A 19,719-nucleotide genomic window follows, 5' to 3' on the forward strand; every position below is an offset into this window, starting at 1 on the left:
CTAACATGAAATCTGAATGTTTTAAGTGTCACTATTTGTATTTTTTTTTTTTTTCCTTTAAAATGCAGGCTCTTGAGCTATGGAGGAAGTTGGTATAGACCACTGAATAGCCATGCTACTATGCTAGACAAATACTGGACCAAAATTCACCTAGATAATCTGGACAAGAATGACCTCAATGAGGTATGCAGTTTTGGAAAATAAGAGTGTGTTTCATTTTTATTTTTCGTTATGGAAAGTTCCTGAAGCTCCTCTTAGGTGGAAAGAGGATGTAGTACAGAGGAACATCCTTAACCAAAATACCTGAAATCAAGAATTCAAATGCTTTTTCTTTTTTCTTTCCTTCATTTTGAAAACAGAGCTATTTCAGCACACACATAACATTTTCTCAAACTAATTGAGGTGGATGGTTGGGAGGTTCTCTGTGTAGTCCTCGTTATTTTTTTCCTTGAGATTTACTTGTCTATTTTATGCATATGCGTGCTCTGCTTGCATGTATGCCTGCATGACAGAAGAGGACATCTGATCCCACTATATAGATGGTTGTGAGCCACCATGTGGTTGCTGGGAATTGAACTCAAGACCTCTGGAAGAGCAGCCAGTGCTCTTAACCACTGAGCTATCTCTCCAGCCCATCCTGGTTATTTTTAAACTCAGTTGATCAGCCTGCCTCTGCCTTGTAAGTACTAGGATCAAAGACGTGTGCCATCATGACACTGCTGTTTTCTCAAACCTTAGGTCACAGTTATGTCTTGATATGGCCTGTATTCTCTGTGTCAGTGCTTGCTCTGGCATTTGTTACTGGCAAGCTCATTTTCTACTCCCTAAAACCTTTCTTGATCTCCCAAGCATCCCTGACCGAATTGTTCATTGACAAGATGATATGCTTCTTAGACAAGACAGGTGAACACAGGGTTCCTTTTTGTTTTTAATTCTCCTGTCAAAACGGATTAAGTACATCAGCATTTCATAAAGCTTCAGAACCTGCAGTATACATGTGAAGCTGTCCACTGTAGTGCTAAGTAGCTATTGAAACAAATAGGGCTAGACTTTGAGCTTTAAAATTCTACTCTCTACCTTTGAAAACTTAACTGGTTTTCATCAGTGATTCTTCTTTTTGTGGTCTGCTTTAATTTTCTTTCCAAATAACATTTATTTATTTTTGACTAAGATTAAATAATCTTGTAGAATTATAGTCAGGATTACACAAAGTAGTCGAGGGATTCTTTTAATTTAGGTACTTGGGAAGCTATGATTTGGTTATTTGACAAAAATAAATAAAAACGTTATGTATTTTTGACTAAGATCACAATCTTGTAGGATTATAGTCAGGATTACACAAAGTAGTACTCAAGGGATTCTTTTAATTTAGGTACTTGGGTAACTATGGTTTGGTTATTTAAGTACCTGGTTTTGTTCTTTAAGCTATTCTAGATTGTCGTATAATTTAGTAAGTCATGTGGGGAAAGTCATAGAATTTAAGTATTGTGAATGGATAGGAACAGGGACAAGTGACAAATTATTATGCTTGATAAAAATGACAAATTTTATAGATTACAAATTTTGTCAGTAGTTGTTGTATACTCCCCATCCCTATGCTAGGGATGGGACCCAGGTTCTTACCCAGACTATGGCAACATTCTGCTACTAAATCGCATGTCCAGTGTGATAGGTGCTTTGAAGAGTGTCTCTCAGCTGTTCCCTTTTCTTTCTTTCTTTTCCTCCTGGAATCAGGTTCTTCAGAGCAGATATCCAAGCCTTTTGGCTGAAACTGAGCACTTACTTGACATTTACATTGAGCTTACCGGAGAAAAGCATGGCTGCCCAAGTGATAGTTCTATTGACTGTGAACAGGCACCACAGGAAGTTTCAAGAGAAAACAGAAGAGTCGTCCTTGAGGGAAGAGAATTATCTTTAAGGTACTGAAATACATATTGCTGTCAGTTAATTTTTTTTAAAAACGGCTTTGTTGGAACTTCTTTCAGTTAGAAGCAGACAGATTAAACCTATGGGTTGTATAATGAGATCAGATCCCCTTTGAGCTGGGTAGGGAACAAGCCTGTAATTCTAGCATCCTAAGAGCCTGAGGCAGGCAGATCTTCCGGGCTAGGCCGATCTTCCGGGCTAGACCAGGTCAGGCTATGTATCCAAACTGGGATAGCTCATATTGCTCAGAAACAAAGCTTTAAAAATTAACTTAAACAGTTGCCTGAATCATTCTCTTAGTAGAAGTCCTTTCTTAACAGGACTTGAGGCAGAGTCTCTCTGTACCACTGGCTGTCCTGGAGCTTGCTTTGTAGACCAGACTGGCCTTGAACTCACAGAGATCTGCCTGTATCTGCCTCCTGAGTAGCAGAAAGATGTATGTCACCACATCTGGCCTTCTTAATAGATCTGAAGCAAGCCTTTCTGGATTTGCTACAAATAATGAGCTCTGTGACTCAGCCCTCCATTCTCAGTGGGGATTAGGAGTGGGTGGGCCCCTGGTTTGGTAGTATTTAATATTTAGTGTCTTTCCATTCTTGTTACTGTGCCTAGCATGGGTATGGGAGAAATGAGTATGGCTAAGGACTTAACTCTAGCACTTAATCCTTCACATTGGCAGAAGAATAAGAACATTTCAGTTATCAGGTAACCTTAGACTTAAGAGGGCTAAATCACCTGTTGTCTCTTTAGCCTGTTTGTTTGCTTTAAAGGGATCTCCTGAATTGGTGTAATAGAGTTGCTCATGGCTTTGACAGTACATCTTCGTCAGCATCATTACATGTTTTTCAAGAGGTAAGATGCTGTTGGTTGTCTTCCCTGTGCCTGCCAGCTTCTCTAGCTACAGTTTACTTCCTTTAGCCACTGAAAACTGAGCTGCCTTCAAGCAATCAGATGTAATGAATAACTTACTCTTAAACTGGGTGTTACAAGAGAACAGGTAAGGCTTTACACTGAAGGAAAGCTTGACTGAAGTGGGTTGGTGTGGTACATCAAGGTGCCTCTAGAGCTGTGTGATCTTTATATCCTATGTGCCATCTCTTCAAATCTGGATCTTTGGTTTAGAGAAGTATGTAGGAGCTACAAAATGTGATGTAGAAAGTGAAAGTTGGGGTGTGTGTATGTTGCGTGTCTGCCTGATGCCTGTGGAAGTTAAAATAGGACTTTGGATCCCTTGGAGTTGGAATGAGTCAGTTGTGAGCCACCATGTGGGTACTGAGTTCTCTGCAAGGGCAGTAAGTGTACCACCCTACTCCCATAGAACAGAATGCAAAAACAAATCACTGATGTAAACCTTGTGTAAAATTCCATCCCTCTGTTTAGTGTTTGCTTCTATTTCTCATTCTGAAAAACTGAATAGAGGGCTAATTTAGCTTCTGTACTAAGTAGGGTCTTGCCTTTTGAATCTAGCTGCTTCACTCTTCATATTTTCATGATTAATCTTTGTAGCACTTAATTCTTTTTTTGGACAGAATAATACTCCAGTTGTTTAGATAGATGATGTTTTATTCATTAGTTTGTTAATGGGCCTTTATGTTTTTGTATTTTGGCAGTTGTGAAATATGCTTCTGTAGATAAGTCTATACAAGTATTTCATTAGTAAGTAAGCAGTATTTATTGAGAGAATTTATACTGGTTTCTCCCATCATCGTGGCCTGCAGTCAATGGTGGCAAGGCTTTGAGCTGGTGACTGCCCCCCTCAGTCAGTAAGCAGTGATAGTGTAAAATGATACTGTATCATTCACTCTTATTAATGGATTGCTTTGTAATTGTTTGTGTATGTCCAGCTGTCTGTGAGGGTTCATGGATATGAGTATAAGTGCTTCCAAAGGTCAGAAGATGTCCAACATTAGTTCTGGCAAATGAATTCTGGTCTTCTGCTAGAGCTGGACCACTGTATTACTATCCCAATTACTCTTAAAATCAGTTGACACTTCCCTTGGTTGTTCTAATAGGCTCTGGACTGTTTTACCGCCATGCTTTCTGAGCAGACAAAAAAACTGAAAATGGCAGAAGTTATTGGAAGCAAACTGAACATTTCCAAGAAAAAGGTATGTGCTGCTACTTTTCCCTGTATGTTAGATGAAGACTGGGCTACTTGGCTGGATGATCTTTGTTCCTTGTCAATTGTGGCAGTGGTGATTCCTCTCTAGACATTAGTGGTCCATTGCTACCTGTCAGGAATAGGAAACTTCCAATATAATTCTCTGGTGTTGTACATCCTTAAAGTGAGTTTGCTCCTGTCACCCAGTTATAGATTCATTGTTCTCTGGTGTTTTAGTGACCATTTTGTTTTCAAGATAAGAATGTTTTCTGTAACATCTTAGTATATGCCTCATTGTACAGATTTTCCTTTCTTACTGTTTTAGTATTATGTACTTATTTATTTATGTGGTGCCTTACTGTGCAGTTCTTTCTGGCCTGAAAGCACACAGATCTGCCTGCAGAATGCTGGAAATAAAGATGTGTGCCACTGTCCCCAGCTTATTATCTTTACTTAAAAGTGAAAAGGAAATAGTTCCAATGAGTGATACAAACTAGGTTCATTAGGTTCACCACTGAGATTGGTGATATCTTGCCTTTTACTTTGCACATCAAGATGTGTTTTTGAGTGTCTGGGATTGTAACCCAGTGGTAATGTGTGTGCTTAACATTCATGAGGTCCTGTATTTGGTGTACAGAGGGGAGGTATGTAGTTTTAAAGGGATAAGCCTTTGAGCAGTGGTATTGGTATTGTTGAAACCTGCAGAAATATCTTGAGTTAATCAAGGCATTCTTACTTGAAACATCATGTCAGTGATTGCAATAGTACAGAAGTATGTTGAGTTGGGTAGTGGTAACACACGCCTTTAATCCCAATGCCCAAGAGCCAGAAGCAGGTAGATCTCTGTGAGTTCGAGAGTAGCCTAGTCTACAGAGCTAGTTCCAGGCCAGGTAGGGCTGTTATGCAGAGAAACCTGTCTTGAAAAAAACAAACAAACAAATAGCATAAAAAGAAGTTTGTTGAGCTTTTGTAATAGTAGAGGTGGTTTAGGCTCAGAATGTGGCATGCTTCCTGAAAAGAACTTAACTGGTAAGTATGTTCATCATAGTAAGCAAGGGGCATGAAACCACCATGATTGGGTTAGAGGGATCAATGTTTCCTCTACTGATTGGGGCAGGCCGGGGGCTCCCATTAAGCATTTTGCCTATTCTTGGCCTCAACCTGAACTTTAATCTGCTAAGAGATGAATAGCTATTCTGTAGATTTCTAGGAGCCTCTGCTGAAGCTTTTCTCTTTCAGACAGACCTTCTATTCTTGTTCCATGTTAGAAATGTAAAGCTAATGAAAGCATAATGAAAGAAGGGTTTTTATTTTGTTAGGAATGGATTCCCCCCCCAAGCTTTGTAAATTTCATTGTGTTCACTTTATCTAAACAAAGGCTTATGTGAATGAATGAAAGGTATTGTTATAGTTTTTTTTTTCTGTTGCTATGATACAGCCCCTTGGCAAAGCAACTTAAGAGAGAAAGGTTTATTTTGGTCACAGTTCCAGGTGAGAGCCCCTTCAAGGCAGAACAGTGACAGACAGGAGCTTGATTGAGAGAGCTGGTCAGAATACACCAACAGTCAAGAAACAGAGCAAGGAATCCTTTCATGTTGGTGCTCAGCCTGCCTTCAGTTATGCAATCCAGAGCACCTACCCAGAGAATAGTCCTGCCCAGGGTCAAGATGGCTCTTCCTATATCAGTTAACACAGCCAGGATGATCCTTCACAGGCATGGGCTGAGACTGTCTTCTGGGTAATGCTTAGTTCAGTCCAGTTCACAACTAACACTAGCTTTCTTCACTATCACCTCTTGGATTTATAGTCAGGGTTTAAATAAGCATTAAAAATAAATGAGTAAATAAATAACTTGGAAAGTAAAGGAAATCCTTGAAATAATGCCAACTTAGGTTACTTGGAAGTAGACGCTGCTTTCATGGTGGAGGGCTGATGAGAAAGGTGCATTGAGGTACTTGGGCTAAGGTAAATGTTTAACAGCAGGCAGGTTTTTTAACTTGAAATCTTTCTCTCCCACAGGCTGAATTTTTCTGTAAACTTTATAAACCAGAAATTGTCATTAATGAGTTAGACGTCCAAGTAGGTCGAGTGCGGCTTTTGCGGAAACAGAGTGAAGCTGTTCACATACAGAAGTAAGTGGGATTCACGAATCTGCAGCTTGTTTCTCAGCTGAGCATGCCTGGGCAAACATTCCTCCAGTTAGATGATGTTGAGCAATAGAATTTCTCCACATAGGTTTTGGGAACTAGATGGTAATAGCTGTTAGCAGCTTGGAACTGATAGAGGTCCTTCATCTGATTTACTACAGTTTATTTAGTGGGATAAAGCTCAAGTGGATATCAGGCTGTACTGCTATGTAAATTCTCATATAAAATACTAAATAATGTGTTTTGGAAATGTGTTTTTGTATTGTGTTATTTGAATTGTAGTCAGTCACACCAGCAATTGAATTGAAGGCCCCCCCACAATGTAACATGGCCTTAGTTTAGTTAAATCTTCAATGTTCCATCTCAAGACAAGTCATAGTCACAGATTCTGTTTAGACTCCACCATGGGGGAAGACAGTTTTAACACATTATAATTATGTATTATTATTTACATACTTCCAAGATACATTTTTGTATTGTATATCTGTGTGATGTATGTATATGGTTTTGTGTGCTTTGGCATGCAATGTAAAGGTCAATGGACAACTTTGGGAGCTATTTTGTCTCCTAATTTTTTTGTGGTTTCAAGGGATCAAACTGGTAGTCAGGCTTTCATTGTGGGCAGTAAATGGCTTTACCCACTGAGCCATTCTCCAGTTCCTATGTAGGTGAGGAATTGAGGCCTATGTAGATAGTGATTTATTCAAGAATATGCCTCTTGAGTTATATCTTATGTTTTGGGTGTCCAGAATGTAACATCATATCTACGGGTGTTATCTTGTTACATGTGAATACTTACCAGTTGAATGAATGTCTAATGTTTGTAGAATATATTTGTAGTTGGTATGTCCTAAGAATATGTTACAATATGAAGACAATTACTCTGGGTTACTTTCTCATTCTTCATTGGTTTTTTTTTTTTTTTTTTTTTTTTTTAATCTAACACCAAGAAAAGCTTGAAGCCTGCATGCTTATTTTTCCCTTTTTCTTCCTTTATTTCACTACTGGGACTTGCACAAGATAATTAAGCACTGTACTACTAAGCTACATTCATGGTTATTAATTGTGAAGTAGGATATTTTGAGATTGCCTGGGCTGCCCTAAAACTTTTTATTATTCTGCCCAGGTCATCATGTCTGGCTCACCTAGCTTTTAAAAATCACCTTTTCCATTTCCTTTTCCTAGGGAGAAGTACACTTTTGCTGCTACCCGCCCATCCTCTGTTCTCCTTGAGCAGCTTGCAGTGTGTGTCAGTCAAGGGGAACCTGTATTGTTAGTGGGAGAGACTGGAACTGGTAAAACCTCCGCTGTCCAGCACTTGGCGCGTGCCACAGGTACCTGAGAGGCTTGTTACCTAGGACTGTCCTCAGACTTGGGCTCTTTTTGCCTCAGCTGTCTGCATGCTTTGATTATATGCATACATCACCATGCCTAGTTTCATGGTGTTGTTTTCTTCTAAATAGTAAATGTAAGAATATTAAAGTTTGAAGTAGACTTATTCCACATACAGTCGGTTTCCCTGAAAATAACTACTGTTACAGATAATTATTTTATTGTCTCTACATATACACAAACAAACACAGGCATGCATACGTGTATATATTGTATCAAATTGATGTGTGTGTATGTGTGTGTGTATCTGATACCTGTGGCTTGTGGTGTAGCCAAGGCTTATGGTATAAGCCTCCTGCTTATGAGCCTGTTGATCCTTCTGCCTCTGCCTTTTTGGAAAACATTATAGGTAGATGGCAAGACTTGCTTATGTTTGTGTGTAATTAAGTTTATTAGGTAGCCTTTTAAAATGTCTTGCTCCTTATAATGGCCAAGTAGCACTTTATACTCTGGATATTGATTTATAAACATCAGTATAATGAAGGATTTCTCTGTGTGTGTGTGTGTGTGTGTGTGTGTGTGTGTGTGTGTGTGTGTGTGTGTGTGTGTGTTCGTGTTCGTGTTCTCAAGACAGCATCTCACTTAATAGCACAGGCTGTCCTCAAACTTACTATGTAAGACCAGGCTGACCTAGAACCCAACAAAGATTGACCTGGCTCTGCTTCTGGAGTTCTGGGATTAAAGAGTTGCAGTACCACCACCCAGCTGAAGGATCTTGTTGGTTACAATTTTTAGTTATTACAGAATTCTAAGACTTCTGAAAATTAGTTGAAAGGTCAAAGAAAATGCATTTGTGATACTTGCCCTGCCTTCTTAAGGAATGCATTGTGATTTTCAATTAAGCTTTTTTTTTTCCCTTGTTTTTTGAAACAAGTTCTCAGTATGTAGCCCCAGCTACTATGGAACTCACTTTTGTAGACCAGGATGGCCTGGAACTCAGAGGTCTGCCTGGGATTAAAGGCATGCACCATCACCGCCTAGCTCCTTTAACTGTTTGAAGTAATTCTTTTTCTTTGTTTCTTAAAGGTCACCATTTGAGAGTTGTCAATATGAATCAACAAAGTGACACTGCGGACTTGCTTGGAGGGTAAGTGTGGTTGGTTCAAATACTGTTAAAATACTACGTTATGTTTACTGCCAGAGCTGGCACTATTTACTGTTTCCTTAACAAAAGTCAGAGCTGTCCTGCTTGGAGGTCATACAAAGACCTATGCCCCTTCCACCACAATACAGTTTGTTTTTAAGACAGGTTCTCACTGTAATCATGACTGGCCTTTGACTCATTTGCCTGCCTAGAGTAAAGGTATAGCTGGGTAGTGGTGGCGCTCGCCTTTCATCCCAGCCCTAAGGTGGCTCCATAGCACAATGGATAGCGCATTGGACTTCTAATCCTCACCCTGGGGAGGCAGAGATAGGTGAATCTCTGAGTTCCAGGCCAGCCTGGTCTATAGAGGGTACTCCAAGACAGGCTCAAAAGCTGAAGAGAAACCCTGTCTTGAAAAATCAAAACAACAACAACAACAAAAAGGTACAAAAAAAAGGTACTATGCCTTGTTTGCAATACAACATTGAAATAATTTGTTGGTGGATGAGCTTGAAGGTACATGTGTCCCAAAGCACACATGTGGAATTAGATTAGTTTATTGGTGTGTGAAGGTGCATATCTGCCACAGCATGAAGGCAGTTTATGTGAGTTATCTCTCTCCCTCTGAATGCTTAAGTTGTCAAGTTTGACAGTAAAAACCTTTACCCACTGAGCCATCTCATGAGCCCCTCTCTTAAATTTAAATGACACTTGAGGTCCTTGTGTTCCAAGGAATGTTCACTAAATAAATACTAAGTAAATAGTTATTTATTGCTTTTTTGTTGTGTTGAGTCATGGTTTCTCTGTAGTCTTGTCTAGCCTAGAGCTCACTATGTCTACCACACTGGCTTTGAGCTCAGAGAGCTACCAGCCTCTGCTAACATTAAAAGCATGTGCACCAGGCCTGGCTCAGAGATAATACTCTTGATGGAGAAAGTTTTTAAAAAAGCAGAAAGTATATGTCACCCAATGCTTGTGTTGATCCAGGAGGCAGTTTTAGAGTCTTAATCCTTAGTTTATATAAATGCTTTTACGGGTTTGTCTTTTAACAAGGCATGTCTGTAATATTATCTACTTTTATCTAAATATGTCTAAATACATTTTTGTTTAAGTATGTCTTCAACCATTTACAATTTATGAGTATTCTGGACACACATAAATCACATTAATATTGCATCATTGAACATGACTTGAGTCCTTCTCTTACAAGAATTGGTAGTGTTATACCAGCCATTGTAAGGAGGTTGGTTTTGTTCTTCTGTCTTTTTCCTGTTGTTCTGGAGTTTAGCCCTCTAATGCCTTGCACATACAAGATAAGTACACCAGTATATTGAGTATATAGAAGTTTGAATGTACCCTGATGGCAATGAAGAATTTGGGCCAGTGCATCTTAAACCATAGCTTTGTTTTGGTTCCATCTTGGTGAATAGAAGATATCTTTTTTTTTTCCTCTGTTTAACAAAGTTAGTTACCAAAGGAAAGCATTACATTTTTGTTTAAGTGGAAACATGCCTTCTTTTCTATAATTAGGTCTTTTAATTTCCATAACTACCTTATTTAAGAATCCTTGTGTATAAAATGAAAACGCCAAAAATAATTTTGAAGGAAAAAAAAAAATGGGAATGAGAAACAAAATTCAGTAGTAGTAGTCAGAGAGAAAATATCTTAGGCTGGAGAGGTGGTTCAGAGGGTAAGAGCACTGCTCTTCCAGAGGATGTGGTTGCTCACAACCATCTGTAATGAGGTTGGTGCCCTCTTCTGGCCTGTAGACAGAACACTATATACATAATAAATAAGTAAATAAATCTTCAAAAGAAGAAAGGAGAGATGTAAAATCCTATTCCTAGGAGGTGTTATTAGTTTCATGTTTTGTACTCATGCTGAATACATCTAAATATAACATATTAGAAATGTAAGATTTCTATAGGACTGAGTGGTTTATAAATCTCTTTATAAAAGAAATTTATTACAAGTAAAGGTACTTTTTTGGGGGTGTCTCTTTGAATCTGTCCTGGAACTCGCTCTGTAGACCAGGCTGGCCTGGAACTCACAGAGACCCCACTGCCTCTGCCTCCCCAGTGCTGGGATTAAAGGCGTGTACCACCACTTCTCAGCTTAAAGGTACTTTATAATTAAGCACTTTAAAACTTTTCAAGTTGTTTATACTGAGATTGGCTTCTGATTGTCAGTCTTTGTAATTATTACCCAATGCTCTTTGGGTGTTGTTTTTTGTTTTTAACAATCTTTCTAATTTTTTAAGAATTTATGTATTGTATTTTGACCATAGCGACCTTACCTTCTAACTCCTCTCATAACTACTGTCTAACTTCCAATAACCTTCTCAAATCTGAGATTTTATTTCTTAGTTTCGTTTCCCTCTCCCTTTCCCTTCCTTTCCCTTTCCTTCCCTTCCCTCCCCTTCCCTTCTCCCCTTTCCCTTTCCCTTTTTCCTTTTCCCTTCCCTCTCCCTTTTCCCTTTCCTTTTCTTTCGTTTCCTTTCTCTCCCCTCCTCTTCCCTTCTCTCCCCTCCACTCTCCCCTTCCCTCTTTTTTCCTTCTGTTCCAGGCCAATTTGTGCTTCCCAGCTATTAGTCGCTCTAGTTCTTTTGTTTGTTTGTTTCTTTGTTGTTTGGAGAAAGTTTCACTATGTAGTGTAGTGGGCATTATGTTCAGACATTGGACTTGGGATTTTTGCCACACCTTAGGTGTGACTTCAGCTGTGTGGACATGACCCCTTATAACGAAGAGGCTGGGCTGGCTTGTACTCTCTTGGATTGTGGTTGGAGCATCCTGAAGGGCAGAGGCTGTATCTCCAGGAGCAGGATCACTGAGGCATTCATTGTGTGAATGCTCCCCAAATAAAGACTTTTAATCCTTTATCTGTGTATTTGTGGACTCCTTTAAACCTCCCTTCACTTGGACCTCCAAAACACCTTAAGTCCACTGCCTGAAGAAGTTGTCACTAGAATGTCCCCCAGGCAGGCCTTAAACTCTGGATTGTCCTCCTTCTACTCTCCAAATGCTAGGACCATACTCTGTCTAGGCCTTTAATTTTAAATGACAAATGTCTTCAACCCCATTCTCACAGATCAAACTCTGGGTTTTCTCGATGTTAGACAAACACTCTGCAGAGCTGTCTGTACCTTCCCATCCTCTCATCTAGTTGTTATCTTATTTTCTGTTTATTTAAATTGGGCTTCAGGTTGGCAACAGACAGACAGACACACACACACACACACACACACTCTCTCTCATTCACGTACTCGTACGTTATAGTACTTACAAGAAGAAAAAGCCAAATCCTACTATTGTGGGAATGAGAGCATTTAAAAACATCATGGAGGAATGACAGGAGGTGAAGGTGGGACACATAGAGTCCACCAGGACGAAAGAATCTAATATACAATAGTAAGATACAGAGCACATGACCGTAGCACTAAGACTTGGGAAGGGGCTTGAGGTACATCTGAGGAAAAAACCAGGAAGTAAAGCAGGGACGTTTCTCCTTGGAGAAACTGAGAATGAAGAGAAGAAACAAGAGGGAAGAAAATTAAAGATAAATACAATGACCAACCCTCAACTTCCTTATCATAAACAGGCATTCTTAAAAAAATACTATTGAAAACAGATGAGTGAATGTGTGAACTCACTCAGCCCAACCCTGCATCATTTATTTTCATGACGTAGCACAAACTTTCTGTCTTATATTTTCTCATCTTTCATGCCTCACATTTAGTCTTTTGTCATAACCATTGTAAGATGACTTACCAAATGTATAACCCGTATACAGCATCGTTTTGTTATTGTTACTGTTTTCTGTTTTTTTCGAGACAGGGTTTCTCTGTGTAGCCCTGACTGTCTCTGCCTCCTGAGTGCTGGGATTTAAGTGTGTATCCAGTACTGCTCAGCTATCTTGGTGTTCTTAACATTCTTGCCCACAGACTGTTCCCTGTGCACTTGAGAGAACTGTGAGGGTTAGGGTGATGCCACTTATTCAAGGTTGTAGCCATTCCAGAATTTAAAGGCAGCCTTGTCTTGATGGCCTATGTTCCTGGGTTGTATAGTGCTGCCTTAGTTGGGTCAGGGTCCAGTCCATGGTGTCTTTAAGACTAGTACTTTTCTTTAGGTGTCGGATATTTTGTTTAGTTTCTGTGACCTGGTCCAGTGCTTTGGTCTTATTGCTTGGCTTCTCTTCACTTCAGTCTTTTTCTGTTTCAAAGTTACTGTTATCCCTTTTGGGCAGTGGTTCTCAACCTTCCTAATGCTGTGACCCTTCATACAGTACCTCTTGTTATGCTGACCCCCCAACCATAAAATTATTTCATTACTGTTTCATATCTGTAATTTTGTTACTGTTATGAATCATAATGTAAATATTTGATGTGACCCCCCCAAGTCTCGAACCACAAGTTGAGAATAGCTGCTTTAGCATCTTAGATTATATCACTGTCTTCCTCAATTTCTCTATCTTCCCCAAACATTTAGAACACATCAGAAGGTATATTTTGGCTGGCACGTAGTCATAAGAAACTCTGGCACCTCTCTAATGTGTCCACTTTGCTTGTTGGTGGAGCTGAGTGAAATTCAGCCAAGTTTGCTTTTTCTTTTTTAATCAATTGAAACCTATGTTGATTTAATTGTTTTTCAGGCACTAGGCTAGGCCATATTAATTATATACTATTCATGAGTGGCACCTTCCGCCTCTTACAGATGCCTGTGCTCGTCCTTGTTTGATTTAAGCCTCTTTCAAGTGTCGCCTCTTTGGGAGAGCGTTTATCGTTGCTGTATACAGTGCAGTACCCTCTTACTTATTTCTTTGCCACAGTTAGTTTAAATCCATAGTACCTAAACCACTGTCTGATAGTTTATAGGAATGTTTTCTGTGTTAGCTCTCTGATTAAGTTACTAGCAGTGTAAGTGCTGATTCAGAGCCTAGCAAATGAAAGATGCTACATACATCTTACTGAATAAATGAAGTATAAAAATGCCTATCAATGTATTAGTGAAAAAAAAGTCTTATGTTCCCTTATTTTATCCACCATTCCCTGAAAATTTTTTCTCTGCTCAAACTGATAATAGCACTTGTCCCTGGATCACCAGGGCTTGCATCTACCTCCCATAAAACTTCTTAAAACATTGTTTGTCACCAAGTTCCATACGTGTTCATTTAAATGTGATTAGTGGTAAAATAACATATCTTTTGTTTTCCAATTTCAAATTTCAAACTTTTCATAGTGCTTTTAATTAAAGTATTTCATCCTCATTATAAGAACCCTTGAAGTAGGAAAATAGATCACAGCTGAAACCTTAAGAGATTCTCTGTGTTATAGTCATAGTTCTGGTTTTGATAAGTCTGCATTGTGTTTCCTAGTTCTGCTTCAAAAATTTGCGAATCACATTTACTTTTTTTTTTTTTTTAAGGTTCAAGCCAGTAGACCATAAGCTTATTTGGCTGCCCTTACGGGAGTCATTTGAAGAACTATTTGTTCAAACGTTTTCCAAAAAACAAAATTTTACCTTTTTGGGACACATTCAGACCTGCTACAGGCAGAAACGATGGCATGATCTCCTCAGACTAATGCAACATGTACAAAAGTCAGCTATTGCCAAGGAAGGAAGGGAGAGCCAGTCAGGTAAGAATGTGAACAGCGTAATACTGGGCCTCCTTTAGTAGGTGCGAAAGGAGAATTCAGTATAAAAGAGAAGTGGAAGTTTGTATGTCTTCAGGCTTTGAAGTGTGCCTGCTGCCATGCTTGGAGGCATGGTTCTATTAAGGTGCATATTTTCTGAGGAAGAGCTTGCTTCCACAGTGTGGTCTTCACTTTGCTTCCTCACCTGTGAAGTGGTAGAAACATCAGCTACTTCCCCTCTTCTGAGGGGAAATGCATTACAGAGTACATATGTGTACAGGTGAGCTAATGGTGACTGCCATGAGGTTAGCATCAGTCCCTTACACTTTGTCTAAGATGCTTAACACTTTTGTGTTTCACAAGTTTTATGGGTTTGTGTTTGAAAGTTGTATTATATTTATATACAGCACGTTTGCATACTTTTGTATCACTTAATCAAAATACATGACAACTTTAAGTGAGGGAGAATTTATTTTGGCTTGTCATTTAAGATTAATTCCAGTCCATTGTGATGAGGAGGTATGACAGCAAGCAGGACCATCCCATCTGTGGCAGTAGGAGAATGAGGTGATAGTCGGTCTTATCAGAGTGACCCTCAAATCAGCTGGAAGTTAGTTCCCTCTTCCCACCATGTGTATTCCTGGGATTGAACTCAAATTGTCAGGCTTGGTGACAAGAGCCTTTATTCATTGAGGCATCCTGCCATTTTTAAGAGAGAAGGTGTGATTAAGGACCAGGGCTTTGTTTTTAAAGGGCTATCCTTAGAGGCTATTTCTTTCCAGCCAGCCCCCACCTTCTAGAAGGTTCCATGGTTTGCCAGGTGATGGTGGCGGTACGTGTCTTTATCCTAGCACTCTAGAGACAATCTGATCTCTCTGAGTTTGAGGCCAGCTTGATCTACAGAGAGAGTTCCAGGACAGCCAGGGCTGTTACACAGATAAACCTTGTTGGGGGTGGTGGGGTTGGAGAATCTTAGGGCTCTGGAAGAGGGTGTGACCTCCATTTCCAGCACCTCTGTTTACTTGGTGACAGCCATCTGAAACTTCAGCTCTAGGGGATTCTGACATTACTATCTCTGTGGACACACACACTAATAATAACAAATATAAACCTTAAAGAAAGTGGTTTAGATATGGAACATGCACTAAAAACCCATGCCTTTGAGTGACATTTCAGATTCAAGCCATAACACTTCAAAATGTAAGATCTTGTCTATTCTTTCCTAGGGCTGCTTCTAAAGGAGAAATGGGAGGCATTTGGCCTTAGACTCAACCATGCCCAGCAACAAATGAAAATGACTGAAAGTGCCCTTTTGTTTGCATTTGTGGAGGTATATTTTTATTATTTAGGTTAATGAATGCTATTATAATGGAGAATAAGTCTGTGGAGGGTTATTATTTATATTGTCGTTGTGTTCTGCCTGCTGTTTAAGACAGAAAATACAAAGTGTTCTTCTAGTGTTCAGGGAATATCTAATTGAGGATAGTGTAGTCTGTTACTTCACCTTTGTATGATGGGAGCAGGCCATCCTGCTCCAGCTTAGTTGTCTGTGTGAATGTTTACCTTTGAGAAAAGGGTGTGAGTTGGTCAGTGCCTAGTTTTGGTTCTATACCATGGTCATCTCCTATTTGTTGTGGGTACGTACTATCCTGATTAAAACAAGTATCAGTGATACAGAGCTGATTAAAGATTCATTTTGGTATTCTTTGATATTCACTGTGATAAGCTGCGGATTACAAATAGTACATACTCTTGATATGCAAATTTGGGGTCTTTGTATGGTTTTTTTTGTTTTTGACAGTGTCTTACTATGTAGCCTTGGCTGGCCTACAACTCAGAGAAATCTGAGATCAAAGACATGTGCCACCACCCTTGCCTTGGGTGCTTTTAACATCTAATTGGATGTTTTCTATCATCTGTATTTGTTGTATGTTTACTTGATCATCCATATAACTCTTTTTTATATCCTCCTACCTTGTAGGCCTCAAAAAGATAGTTGACCACTTTGGACATTTACAGAGTTCACTTGTCCTAACACTGCCAGCTGCCTATACTTGGCATTTTAAGTTTAGGTTCATTAGTGGGGAAAGTATGTCCTTGCCTCTGTTCTTAACCTTGCTTGTGTAAATGCTTTTGCTAACTGTGCCTTTATTTGAAATTTGTTATCTTCCAGGGTACCTTAGCTCAGGCTATAAAGAAAGGAGAATGGATCTTACTAGATGAGATTAATCTGGCTGCTCCTGAAACACTAGAGTGTCTAAGTGGTTTACTTGAAGGATCTTCTGGCTCTCTGGTTTTGCTTGATCGAGGAGACACAGGTAGCATTTAACCCCCTTGGGGTTTGACTTGGCACTGTGTCTTCATCAGTTAAATATGAGATTCTTTTGGCTAAACATATTACATAAGTCTTCCAGTGGGTTTTATTATTTAGGTAATAATTTCCTATGGAAGTATATTGAATTGTTATTAGGTGCTATGGGGTATACAAAGAAAAGAAGAATAAGGTAATTTGTCAAGGCATTGAAGTTGTAGATATACAGACACTGTCCAAAGAATTACACACATAGGTCTTAGGTAATTAAAAAAATAATAATTAAAAGTAAACAAACATACTAAAAAGACTTGAATGTGAGAATAAGCTGACAGAATTAGTGCTTGCACCAGTGTGGCTGGACGTTGGGTTCTGTGCATTTGCCTAGGGTACTGTGGCAGATCACTTGAATGTGAAAAGCTGTTGAAATTTTCTAATTTTCTCTTTAACAGAGCCACTGGTTCGACACCCTGATTTTCGTTTATTTGCATGCATGAATCCAGCTACTGATGTGGGCAAACGAAATCTCCCTCCAGGAATAAGAAATAGGTACAGATTTTCTTTTCTTTATTGGTAATATTAATATAACTGAACTTAAACAGTGGTTGGAATTCATTGGTTTCTTGACAGGAATCATTCCTTATTCTCTGTTCTAAAGCTTGTAGGCATGTAAGAGAGTGTAGAATATGGGATAGTCATTCTCTGTTGTTGTTCATTATTTATGATGCTTCTGCAGGTTGATTTTAGGCTGTGTACCTAGTTCTTTGGTTGTTACTATGATACTAAAAAGTTATTATTGAACACAATTCATCTCTTACCTATTAGGGATATTTCATTTGTAGAACATAATAATTTTAAGTGCTTAGTTTTGACATTTTTTTATATTTGTAACATTGAAGAATAAGATTTAGTGTTAGGCTGGGTGGTAATAGCCCACATCTTTACTCCCAGCACTTGGGAAGAAGAGGCACATGGATCTCTGTGAGTTTGAGGCCAGCCTGGTCTACAGAGCAAGTTCTAGATAGGACAGGCTCCAAAGGTACAGAAAATCCCTATTTCAAAAGCTCAAAAAAAAAAAAAAAAAAAAAAGATTGTTTCATGTTTGGAAACAGTCACCCAAGTCAGTTAGGGATGGGCAAAATGGCTTCGAGAGTAAAGGTGCTTGCTCCCAGGCTTAAGAATCTGGGTTTAGCCAGGTGTTGATGGCTCACGCCTTTAATCCCAGCAGAGCTAGCTAGTTCCAGGACAGGTTCCAAAGCAATACAGAAAAAAAACTATCTTGAAAAACTAAAAAAAGAAGAAAGGAGAGGGGGAAAGAAAAAAAAAAAGAAGAACCTGGGTAGAAACTACATGTTAGGAGACACCTAACTCCTGCAAGTTGTCCTCTGACCCTATAGAAGCAATGTGATGTACTTGTCCACATATCATGCTCACATCACAAATGCATGTAATTTTTTTTTTTTTTTTTTAAGAAAGCCAGTTCATTTTGTTCATCCTCTTACTCTAAGGGCACTACCTATCTTTAAAACTAAGATGTGATTTTTAGAGACAACAGACACATTCTGTCAGCCTGTATTTTTTGATTAGAAAATTGAGACCATTGATGTTACTATTGAAATGTGTTTATAAATTGTGGTTACCATATTAGTGCATTTTGGAGGTGCTCTTTGTGTTCATAGTGGAATTTTGTGTTTCCTTTTTCCACAATCCCTCTGCTATGCTTATTCCTCTCAAAACACTGCTTCCTGTATGATCTTTGGGTTTTAATTTTTTGAGTGTAGGGTTTATTCTTGTTTTTTGTTTTTTGTTTGTTTCTTTGTGTCTTTGGTTTGGTTTTTTGAGACAGGGTTTCACGGTATAATCCTAGCTGTGCTGGTGTTTGCCCTCAAATTCACAGAGATCTACCTGCCTCTACTTTCAAGTTCTGGGATTAAAGGTGTATGCCAGCACTGTGTATCTTTTTGTTGTTGTTATTGTTTTGTTTGATTTTTGGTTTTTTTGTTTTGTTTTGTTCTCCTTCACTTATGACAGATAGTTTTGCTGGGTATATTACTCTAGTTTGGCCATCATAGTCTCTAGGACTTGGAATGCATTGTTGTCTTTCAAAGTTGCCATTGAAAAATCAGCTGTTGTTATAATGTTTTGTTTTTTGGGTTTTTTTTTTTTTTTTCAGCTTTTAATGCTGTTTCTTTGTTACATATGCTCAGTACTTTAAATATGATATGCCAGGGGATTTTCTTTTCCAGTCTTGTGTGTTCCAGTTTGGTGTTCTGTGTACTTCCTGTATTTGTATAGGAATCTTTCTTAAGTTTAGGTATATTTTCTTCAATTATCATCTTGCAAATTTGGGATTCTTCTCTCTCATCTATGCATATAATTATTTCCAATGTTTGTTTTTCATGGTGTCCCACATTTCATTGTATTCCATTTTCTGCATATTTAGAGATGTCTCATACTCCTTGCTTATTTGGTCTAGATCTTCTACTTCATCTTCCAGTCCTGATGCTAGATCATCTGCATGATTCATTCTATTTGCCAGACTTTTCGTTGAGTTTTCTAGGTGGCTAGGTTTTTTTCAATTCATATTTAGTATTTCTATCTCCTAACTGAATTTCATTCTAAAGTACGACATTGTAAAGTCCCGTATTTCAGTCAGCCTTGTGTTTCTGTGTTTGTGGGCAGCATATCACTCAGGACTTTGTTTTCCTTAGTCTTTCCTTGTAACTTCATGGAGCTGTTTCTTCTTTAAACTCCTTGAATTCTTTGATCAAGTTTATGATCTTTTAAATTTTACCTCTTGGGTTTCACTTCTACAAGACAGGTAGGTTTTGCAGATAAGATACTGTTCTAATGTCTCATTTTATTGTTGTTATTGTAATGAGATCTAAGCATGTGGACTTTTAAAATTATTTCTGTGTCTGATATGAACAGAAGAGAGAATGGGCCTAGAGCTCAGAAATGGCTTAGGAAGAATGAGGTCAGGTGGACACAGGTTACAAGGTGTGCTTCATGGTCCAATTTCATGTTGTGGGGTGGGTCTGGGTGGGTGGATCGGTTAGATGTGACATAGAAAGGGTTGACTGCAGGAGAGCCTCATAGGCTACACCCTAGAACAGTGAGTGTTTCTCC

General features: G+C 38.9%; 1 protein-coding gene across 1 annotated transcript in view; it reads left to right on the forward strand.

Annotated features, from left to right (window-relative positions):
• Window positions 1–19,719, forward strand: part of Mdn1 (midasin AAA ATPase 1) — a 134,037-nt gene that overhangs the window by 19,879 nt on the left and 94,439 nt on the right. The window contains exons 9-19 of the mRNA XM_051187490.1: window positions 69–183; window positions 1,735–1,919; window positions 2,697–2,778; window positions 3,939–4,034; window positions 6,047–6,159; window positions 7,360–7,508; window positions 8,593–8,653; window positions 14,071–14,282; window positions 15,506–15,609; window positions 16,453–16,597; window positions 17,043–17,139. Coding sequence (XP_051043447.1) covers window positions 69–183; window positions 1,735–1,919; window positions 2,697–2,778; window positions 3,939–4,034; window positions 6,047–6,159; window positions 7,360–7,508; window positions 8,593–8,653; window positions 14,071–14,282; window positions 15,506–15,609; window positions 16,453–16,597; window positions 17,043–17,139 — 1,359 coding nt within the window. The remainder of the gene's footprint in view (window positions 1–68; window positions 184–1,734; window positions 1,920–2,696; window positions 2,779–3,938; window positions 4,035–6,046; window positions 6,160–7,359; window positions 7,509–8,592; window positions 8,654–14,070; window positions 14,283–15,505; window positions 15,610–16,452; window positions 16,598–17,042; window positions 17,140–19,719) is intronic.

The sequence above is a fragment of the Phodopus roborovskii genome, unplaced genomic scaffold, assembly GCF_943737965.1.
Source record: "Phodopus roborovskii unplaced genomic scaffold, PHOROB, whole genome shotgun sequence".
In the NCBI taxonomy this organism is placed as follows: domain Eukaryota; kingdom Metazoa; phylum Chordata; class Mammalia; order Rodentia; family Cricetidae; genus Phodopus; species Phodopus roborovskii.